Below are 10,879 nucleotides of genomic sequence, written 5' to 3' on the forward strand. Positions count from 1 at the left end.
CTGCATGACGTGTGCTAATGTGACGGCAGCAGATTCAGACTGACAGTAATGGAGAATTTAGCCCCTGGTTATAGTCATAGGGCCCGGATTGGGGGGGGGGATGTGCACCTGCCTGCTGCCTGAGCCTTGACAAAAGCTTAATAAATAACAGGAGACAAGGTGAAACGGCAGTAGCAGCCCCCCCTCCTCCACAAACACTACCACCGGTGGTGTGAGGAGCATCAAGCCCAGGTGGACAGGTTCTTGGCATGAAAACGCTCTCATCCCAGTTTGCAAGAGCCTTCGTCCCATGAAGGAGGCAGCCTGAGTTATTCATGAAATTACAGGAGAAACTTTGCACCAGGAGTTTCATTTGACAGACTGGAAAATGAAACTTCGGGCTGCATGTCAGGCATGCGTGCTCAACTGAACCGCACATCAAAGTGCACGCGATCACAATCGATTTGACTGCACATAATAACCCGTGGTGGAGAAAAGCTGCATGAACTGGAGGTTCAGACGAATGTGCCGGGGTGGAGGTCAACTCAACTCTCTAAAATCACACTGGTGAACCTGCCAGTCCTTTTGCCACTGCTGCACATTTTAGAGTTATCAAGATAGCAGGAGTCATTTTCTTTTCAAAAGAATTTATTTTTTAAGTTTGAATAAAAGTGAGCAGACATGCAGCCTTCCATGCAGGTAGGACTACAAATCAAATTATATGTCCTGAATCTGAATCTGTTTCTCTCCTCCTTCTTGTCACCATTAATAACAATCGAGGCCCTCGGAGCACTAATTAGTGAATATTTCCAGGGTGCGCGGACTCGCAGAGACGCCGACATTGAATGCAGACTTCTGTAAACATGATCTGCTGCATAGTAAGTTGTTGTTGTTTTGCTTCCGTGAGTTGTTGTTGCTTCTCTTGGACATGGTGATGAGATCACAGAATCGCTGAGGCTTGCCTCAGACACACAAACACTCCCTCTCTGCCTCTCGCTCGCTCTTCATTAAGCAGCCCCTGCGCTGGCCTGTGTGCGATTCATTAGCTTTTATCCACTTCATTGGAAGAAGGAGCCGTGTATAATTAGAGCAGCTCTGTTTGTCCAGCATCCTTCAAACAGTCACATCTCAAGGCCAATTATCATTCCGCTGCGGCGCTGCTAGATGGCATAGCCGCATCATCCGGACTTCAAACCATCGCTGCCTCTCAGGAATGGAAATAAAATCACTTGCAAATCAACAGCTAATGATTGGCTGTCGAGTGGAGCGCCAGTGATGTGACGATGACCATTATGGCGGTAGAAGTTTGAAGCTTTTTACTCACTTTATTTTCCCTCTGTAATCTTTTCAGTCTTGTCTCTGTACGTTGATTTAATTTCCAACTCCTCTCAACTTTAATTTAAGATTCAAATTAGAGCCTTTATATCACTGTTGTCCTGTTATGCTCAAATTTCAGGAAAGTCCATTTAAATATACGCTGAGCATTTCCACAGAGGTTTATATGGTATATATTACTGGCCCATTACTCTGAATTGCCAATTAGATGATCAGCTGACGTCGGGCATTCTTTGGTTGTCATGGATTCAACATCGAAATAATAAATGATAACATCGAAAAACAGGATAACCCTCAGGCACTCTGAGGCAGAGCAAGGAGGAGAGTTATTTTAACAAAGTGAAATTTCATTTCGTCTATATTTGTTGGGGGGGAGAAAATAAATGTTTTCTAAAAACTGTTAATACCGTGCAACACCAAAGTAAATGTAAAAATGCCTTGGGGGGAGTGTATCCTCTTCCGTGGCGTGTATCTGTGTTTGATGATGATACAAGTTGTTGGTAGCGGTAATCGTCATGGTGATCAAAGATCTAGGAGAGCACAAGCATCTCGTTAAAATCGCTGTATCCGGACCCCCCACCTGGACTACAGAATGACCTTTGTGGTGCATCGTTTGACGGAGGCTTGTTCAACAGTTACATGACAAAACCCATAAAGAAAATGATTGGGTGTGGCTCGTGTGTGTGTGTGTATGTGTGTGTGTGTGTGGGAAGCTGCTGTCTGGTTCAATAAACCACCTGCCTGTGACAGAGTGCTGACATCACTGAGTTATGCTACATTTGATTAGCTGTGGGCAAACAGACGCTCAAACGCGGACGGAGAACCAATCCGACTGTGCTAAATTAATGCAAAACAAGAGGGTGCCATCATGAAATAAAAGAATAATCTAAAATGAAAGGACAATGGATTTAAAGTGGTTGAGAATGTTGCAGAGAACAAATCTGCATTTGTTTGTGTGCGCAAATGACAGGAACACCTGCCAGTCTGCAGATAATACACCAAATAAATTGAGTTTATGATAAAACTACAAATATTTATTGGAACCTTTACACTGGATTAATAGGAGCAGCGATGCATGAACTTTGCTTAAGTGCACGTTAACTTATCTAATTACCTTCTGCGGCCTACATTTGAAGTCCACGTTTTAAAAATAACATTTTGTGCCGATGGAGATTTACGCACACCCATATTAAGGATTAGAATCAGGACGATAATCTCAGAGTCATTTAAAATCCCAATCTTGAGTGAAGTAAGAGGCATCACTAAAAAAAATAATAAAAAAATCTCACAAAGTGAACTGAGCGTCGTTTCTGTAGCCTTCTTAAAGCAGCCTATCGCACCACTTTTGATAACTGAAGTCAGTCATTTAAAATAAGCCAAAAATGTGAAAGTCTTGTGGAATATGTTTTAATCCTGATACGCGTGGAAAGGAATATATTTTTTCTTTGAATATGTCATGTGAGAATGGAGGTGTGCATCGATTGTAGTTGCCATGGGGCCAGACAAATTGGAAATATCTGATTTAAAGTACTGCAAATTGTATCCAAACAAAGGTCTGAATCTTTCCTTCTCCTCCACAAGTCGTTTCACTGACTTTCAAAATTGATGGAACGTCCACCATGGATTCTGATGCATACACAAACACACACACACACACACACACGTCATCAATCTGTGATCTTAGCAATGTCTCCGGTGTTCTGAAAGTGTTGCTTTTTTTTCTTCTTTTGGTGCTTTGACTTGATCCCCCTTCGTAACTCGGCATTACCGATTTCCTACATTTCCAAGAATGCCTTGTGGCGCCTTCCTCGCAGAACAGATGCCGACATCCCGGGAAGGAACCGAGCTGAATAATGCAATCCTTCTCTCAGAATGCAACCTGTTTTCTGTTTCTGATCAAATAAGTCGAATAAATAAATAATAGTAGAAACTTCCGCCAGCATGACGGCTTCCTCTAGAAGATGTTGCTCACGAGAGTCAAACACCATCTTGGGATTTTTTGCTGCTGATGGTTCAGGCAGCAGACTGTTCTTGCAGCGGACGTGTTTAAGAGCATCGTTCTCATTTGTTCATGGCACTGTTCTGCTGCTTGGTGTAAAGTAGACATGCCCAGATGCTGCTGGTTCACAAGTCCAGTCACTTTGAATGGATCAAAGTTTCGTTTTGAAAGTAACGCCACCCCTTCCTCGTCTATGAGTTGCGATCGGTGTTAAAGGCACGCTCAGCACATGCACCCGCGGTGTGAGCAGCTTCAGAGAGTCTAAGTCCTTCCACTGACTTCATTATCATCGCGAGCGTCTGAAAAACAAAGTTAAAAGAATGTAGACACCTCACTTTCTGCTTTGTACTATCAGCAGTCACCATGGAGCTTCTTTCCTCCATTGGTTGAAGCCATAAAAAGAAAAAAAAAAATCACATGCATATTTAATTTCATTCTCCACTGCCTCGCACAAAGGAAGCTACCACCCTTGAGGACACCTTTTGGAGAAGTCTCTATTAAGTCAGCTGGAAGATGAAAACAAAAATGCTTTTCAGGCTCTAAATTATTGTCAGACTTCAAATGAAGTGCTGTTTGTCTTTGTGAGCAGCACTTGCTGTTGTTTTACTGCTCGGTCACAGCGTGGATGGATTGGGATCGGTCGGCCAGGACACTATCTGCTGCCGTCGCTCCGCGATGACAAACTGCAGCGCTGCACTCCAAGCATGGGCATTATTCTCAACGCGCCGCCGAGCCCGAGCGGAAAACGAGGCAGGCTTTATGGCCGCTGAAAAACAAGGTAAACATAACAAAGTGCACAGCTTCCTTGGAATTTAATGTGCTCGGCCCAAAGACAGAGTATAGACATCAAAGGTCAGGCCTTTTAGAAAAGTGCTGTCCTCACAATGCGACAGAACAGAAGCGGCGGCCATGCATAATAAGTGATTTATACTTTATACATTTCTCTCTCTCGCTCTCTCTCGCTCTCTGAACCTCTAGAGCATCGATTGGGCATTGTGAATGCAACAGGGACAACAACAACAACAACAACAAAAGAACAACAAAAGACCACTTCATCGCTGCCACTGAGAGCAGATATCCAGATGTTTAAACAAAGTCCGCCAAGGGAGGAGATGCAACTGATACAGAGAGAGCCTGATCATGGACTCGGTGCTGATTATTAAATGAACAGACTTGCAGAGGACGGCTCTCTGGATTCGCGTCGGGCTCCAGAGTGGTCCGGTACTCGATTATCACATAACAAATGTCTGGAGACGCGGCTCAGGCTCATGTTTAGCCTGCGCTTCCCCGACCACGTGTGGCTAATGTGTCACCAAGCCAGAGGGGATGGACACGCATCTGATTGATTTCTACAAACACACATTCACGCAGTTTGAAGCACCTTCATCAATGGTTCCGGCATCTCTGGGAACCCTGCAGCGGTCCCGGTTCTGATGGAACTGATGGAACTGAAGGATGGAACTTCGCCTCGATGACATCTGTCTATTCATCCTATATTGAGCTGATGCTCCTCTAGGAAAAGTGATGCTTTTTGTCACAGATAGTTTCCAGAGTGCATCTGAATCCTGATCTGTACGTGCTCCTCTTCTGTGAGCAGCTTGACTTTATCATCTGGCTATCATATTATATGTGTGCCATGCTGCCCCCAACAGGCTCCTGGAAAAGTTGCCCGTTGAGACCCACAGCACGCAGCGCAGTCCTGGAGCCGCACGCCGTTTCACAGCTTCACCGCACACACCGCTTCCTCAGGGATGTAAATCAAACACACTCAGATACAGGACCAGTCTATTCTCCATCTTTAGTATGTTTTAAAAATACGGATCACCCTCTGACTGGACGTCTATTCTCTGTCCATTGATTGGCCAGAAAATGGGCTAATGTGTCTTTTTTTTCCACATAGATAATTCAACGGGGAACAAAAAAAACGACCTCTTTACTTGCTAAATTAGATTCTGAATGTTAAGTCCCTGAGGCATCTATGGGCAACACAGCAATGCTGTCAGTCCGGACTATTGTTTGAATAAAAATAAGATGAATCACCGTCTAATTTCTGAACTTTTCTCTTTGCAAAGCTTTGAATAGACTTATATTGGTAGGACTGTTGCTGTTGTTGTTTTTTATCTATATGAAGAAACTTGCATCAGTCAATCAGTCAGCCTGTAAAATTATTATTATTATTTTTACATTGAAAAGAGTTTTCAGGAAAAATCTAGAAGCGTGTATTCCTAGTTTCAAAAAGAATGCATTGAAGAAAAAAAAAATAAGAGATGGGTCCGTTTTTAAGAGCGAGTGAATTAAAACGGAATCTTTGAATAGTACCACAACAGGATTTAGATTATTGACAACTTAAAAATCAACAAGAGCATAAACTACTCTGTAAGGCAGCCTATAAACAAACAAACAAACAAACAAACCGTGTGACTTTATAAAACACACAACTTGACTTGTCTTGAACTGATGACAACAACTTGCCAAATATTCAGGCTGAGCATTTTGGGTGGGGAACTACGGATGGACACCGGGAGTTCGATGTGAAATAACGGGAGCAGGTGTCCTTTGGCTTCCCGCCAGCGCGTGCGCGTGCGCGTGCGGCGACGCTTCTGCGCGTGAATCCCCTGAGGTTAATCACATTAGACAACAACTTACCAAGATAAAGTTAGACACAAACAATGAGCCCCTTAGACCCCTTAAACTTGTGTGCATCGACCCCCCCCCCCCCCCCCTGCCCGCTGTTCGCACCTGTTCGTTGCGCAAAGTGAGAACAAACTACCGGCACTGCCATTATTGGAAGTCAGTCGCCAAATCGAAATATGAATGCCCTGTTTTTAAAAAAAAAAAAAAAAATTACGCTACTTTCATCAACTCCTTTTTTTTCATTATTATTATTATTGCGACGGAAAATAACGGAGTTTAAATGCCTTTCCCTCCCAGGACTGCGCGCACGTTCCGGAGGCGCATAAACGTCTGCAGATAATCCTCCTTACCTTTGAAAAGTTCCCCTCGGACGGACAGTATCAGGGTCATTACAGCAAGCAAGCAGGTGATAACTTTATCCATGTCGATAGCGGCGTCGTGGCTTTCACCCCCCCACGCCACCCCCTCCCCGAGAAGCCGCGGGGTTAACTGGCAACTCTTTGCTCTTAATTGCAACTTGAATTCTACCTCTACTTTTGGCAGAGCTGAATCTAAAGTGTCTTCGCTTCCCTCCGACTCCTGGCGCGCTCTCGGGGTTTGAGAGGACGCGTATAGCCGGCGCGGCTGCTCCTTGCCCGCTGCTCCGCACTTGGAGGAGGAGGAATGTGTGAGTGAGTCCTGATTCCTGAATTACGCGTGGATTGAGTAGTCCGGGGCGCTTCAAGAGAGCAGCGGCTGCGCGTCTGGCCGGAAGAGGGCGCGTGTGAGCACCGCCTGCGAGGAAGAGGGCAGGCTGGGGGAGCCTCCTCCTTCTCTCCTCCTGCGCCCTCTCTTGATGTTTATGCGGACCAGATGTGGAGACTGAAGTTAGTAGGTTAGGGGTAAAATGGTGACGTCATCCAGCTGAGCGTTATTCATTTAGGGTAGTCAGGAAGTGATGCTGTGCTAAAAGTAGCCTGCCGTCAAAGCCAGTCAGCAGTTATCAAACCAGTTCAAATGTCTTACAGCAAAGCAAGATAAGTTAGATGTGAATTCATGCCAGACTCCAATATATGCCATGTAGAAATTCTTTATGAAGGTAATTATATATATATATTAAGGTAATTGTATTTATCAATGATAGTTGATATTCATTTAAAATGAAGTATGAACTCATGAGTAAAAGTGATGAAAGGATCATTTAAAAAACCACACTGCTGGTTGTCATTCAGATATCATTATAAGTTTATAAATTCCAGAAGCATTTGGAACATTTTGCAAAATCTATCTTTCAATGGAAGCTCATTTTATTGTTCACAGTGCTCATATTGTGCACGTCGACTCTGAACACCTATATTTACTCACTTAGTGTACTAGATGGTTAAAGTCTGTGGCAGATCGATTGTTTTTTAAAACACATTTCGCCTTGTGTGTCCTTTCTGATCAAATTCATGCAATGATCATATTAAAGCCGGCATGCATCAGTTGACCTGGTGTAATAGAACACATGATCGCCTACACTATCAATGAATCAATAATAACGACTTGCATTAATATACTGAATGCAAATATTTGTTGAGAATTAGTTTTTTATCTGGGATGGCAAGAGCAAACAGCAGCACAGAGCAGAATCACGCAGAGCGATGGAGAAGCAGCTAATGACAGTCAACCGATGTCGTTCCCCTGTTGTTCTGCATGCATGAATACGCATGGCAATTTCACTTGTACCAGCAGTTTTCATTGCTAATTAAAATGCAGCCAGATTGACGTGGGTCCACATTCAGTCTCAAAATAACCTGTTGTCAAGGATATGTGGCTGGAGTTATTGTTTCTCTACGTATGCACGGCAGACGATGGCGGAGTCTTTCTGTGGGGACGGCGTCTTGGCCACAACGCTTGCGTTGCCGGGAATCCATGAATACCAGTCTGAGCAGGAGCCGTCATGGGAACTGATGAGTATGTAAACTCCCTTGAATGAATGGATGGAATCATTGTTTGCACTGACGAACCCAGACAAAGAGAAAGAGAGAGCAAGAGAGAGAGAATAGATAAAGAGAAAGAGAAAAAAAGAGAGTGTGCAAGAGAGAGAGAGAGAGAATAGAGAGAAATGAATTGAGAGAGGGAAATAAAGAGCAAGAGAGAGCAAGAGAGAGAGAATAGAGAAAAAGAGAGGAATAAAGTGAGAGAGAAATAGAGAGATGGAAATAAAGAGAGAGAGTGTCCATTGATGGATGGATGGATGAGGACACTTCTCAGTTGTACCCATAAATGCAACATAAATATGAAACTCAATGTGCATGATGCGTGAAGAGACGTCTCTTCCTGTCAAAGATCAAACTGATGTCTTGTAGTTTAAACAACAATGTAAAGGTCACAGGGGTCAAGGTTGTATTCACATTTCATCTCCTGGTTTGTCTGTACCATAAACTAGGACAGCATAATAAAACCGGTATACCATTATATATCAGCATGATGTACCAGCGATTATGCATCGTGTGAATTTTCCACCAATGGAGTTCATGTTTAAAGTACCAACATCTGTTTGATTTTCATGACATTACTCAGGAACAACTCATCATTATTAATATTCTTCTTTTTTCACTTTTTATAATCACAATTGTGTCAATTATAAATAAATCCGTTGCAACAAGGAAACTGGAAGGGTGGGCGTGTACATGGGGACGCAAAAAGAAAAGAAGCTATGACATCACACACTGATCAAATGGAAGGAAGTGGCTCTGAAACCAATGCCAGACCAGGATCAAAAGATTCCCGATTTGAGCATCGAAAAGGTCATGTTGACATTTCATTCCAGAGAGGTGGTGCTGCTCGAAGAAGAGAACCTCTCGGCCTTCAGCCCTTCAGCAGACCTGCTCTGCCTCATATTTCTCCCAGCAGGAACAGCATGAATCAGTCGAGCAGAACAAGACTTAATAGTAAAGTACTCAAGTGGGGGGGGGGGGGGGGGGAATAATGCTGTTTGTCAATAAATGCCAATCACCGCGCCCGGCGTGAACTCTCAGTGTGCCTGAATAAATTATAGAACTTAAACGGCGCTCCAAAAGGAAGACGATCTCATGCGGCTGCCAGACAACAGTGAGCTTGTCATTTAATTCCAGCATGATTATCCCATGCCTTGATTGTCAAAAAGCTCAATACGGGATTGATTAGCTGTCCTTCGTTACTTGAAGTTACTGGCTGCTAGTGAGGCTGAACTGTCTTGTGCATGCAGAATACCTCTGACTGAAGAGCACAGGGGCCGATCTGTTCTCACCCTGTTACAGCTCGTACTGTGTCTCATTATGAAGCCAAATTATTGAGGCTTGCAGCAATTAAACGGGATCTGACTGCAGTCACGGGTGAATCTGTCTACAGCCAAGCCACAACAGCTTTTCACTGCAATGCGATTGATGGCCAGACTGCACAGGGTTTTAATTATCATAGTACCTAAAGTATGTTTTACTTGACTTTACGCAAATAGATTGTTTTCAAGTATTCTCTCATCCATTAGATTGTCAGATTTAAACTGTTATTTTCGGATCAGACCTTCCTAGTTTTATTTATTGCATGCACAATACTTTAAATAAGACGAGGCAAAGTCATCGTAAATTGCTTTATCTGTAGAATAGTAGCGTCACCTCAGTGAAGTGAATTCAGCTCATTTGACTCACATCCCATGATTGTTATATAGGACAAAGACTTATTTAGGAAGGACTCATCCATCAAGAATGCTTGAGTCGTGTATGTGTGTGTGGGTGTGTGTGTGTGTATGTGCGCTGTCCTCAGTGGGTGTGGTTAAACTGTGTGTGACCTTTTTAAAAGTGACACCACCTAAACTTCAACCAAGGTTTTGTTGAGTCACAACATTTTCATTCTTGGCATTTGCGCCAAGTGTGACTATGGATGCTTTTATTTTGAACTTTTTTATTTTTTACATTTTATTTTTGCTTATACAGCTTGAACAGTATATTGAGTGAAACAATTATTAAGTCATTATTAACAATTATGAAGTTATTCTTGTCCAGTGAAACACTAGGCAATGATATTGTGGTTTGGTCTATGACAGTCTGAGTTCTCAATTCCATGTAGCATAATATCATGCATGAACATCCACAGAGACGTCTGTGACTTTAATCTAAAATAGCCATCTACAGTTTTGTTGCATATACAGTAATGGGGTAATGAGGGTAATGGGGCTTCACCTAAAAGGTCCACAGACATCATTTCATTAATCATAATTCATTTAAATATATTTTTCCCCACATTCATTCCATTTTGACAGTCAATTTTCAGTCTTGTCATTCATTTTTTTCCACTACTTCAAATTATTTGTGGCACCAAAGCGCCCTCGGCGGAGCTTCTCCCAGCAGCCTTGATCTGATGCAATGTAAAAACGCTCAATCAGCGTCTAAGTCCCTGCTGTGTTCTGTTTATTTATTTGTTTGGGGGGTGGGGGGGGGGGGGGTGTTTTGTGTAGATCTTAAGCCCCTTTCCGCCATTCTTTCCACTGACTTTCCACGCCTGATATCCATGACCTGAATGCAACAGAGAGGGCGGTGCTCTGTGGCTGAACTTGCCACAGCCACAGGTCAAACAAGATCAACTGACTGCAATCCTTCCCCAAATGTAGACCTGTGAATGTCTGCATAGGCTGAGAAACCTGTCCTGATGCCTTTGCTGTGGATTAACAAACACATGACACAGCAGTTATTTATTCACTTACGCATTGCATAAAAACAGGATTAGTAAATACTACTGTTGAACAATCTTCATTTATGCTGAGTAAATAGCAACGTGACATTATCAGTACGAACATCTGCTATTTACAGAATGACTGCCTCGTGCCAGGTGGGGGGCGGGGGGGGGTCCGATTTGTGCCACCATCCCATAATGACAGCCTCTTTTACCCCCACAGATGAGCACACAAACACACACACACACATTAGTAGTTCC

General features: G+C 43.3%; 1 protein-coding gene across 1 annotated transcript in view; it reads right to left on the reverse strand.

The window, feature by feature from the left end:
• Window positions 1-6,370, reverse strand: part of LOC137904537 (receptor-type tyrosine-protein phosphatase mu-like) — a 139,814-nt gene extending 133,444 nt beyond the window's left edge. Inside the window, exon 1 of the mRNA XM_068748730.1 lies at window positions 6,298-6,370. Coding sequence (XP_068604831.1) covers window positions 6,298-6,370 — 73 coding nt within the window. The remainder of the gene's footprint in view (window positions 1-6,297) is intronic.
• Window positions 6,371-10,879: the final 4,509 nt, after the last annotated feature.

Source organism: Brachionichthys hirsutus, chromosome 15 (genome assembly GCF_040956055.1).
Source record: "Brachionichthys hirsutus isolate HB-005 chromosome 15, CSIRO-AGI_Bhir_v1, whole genome shotgun sequence".
Lineage (NCBI taxonomy): Eukaryota > Metazoa > Chordata > Actinopteri > Lophiiformes > Brachionichthyidae > Brachionichthys > Brachionichthys hirsutus.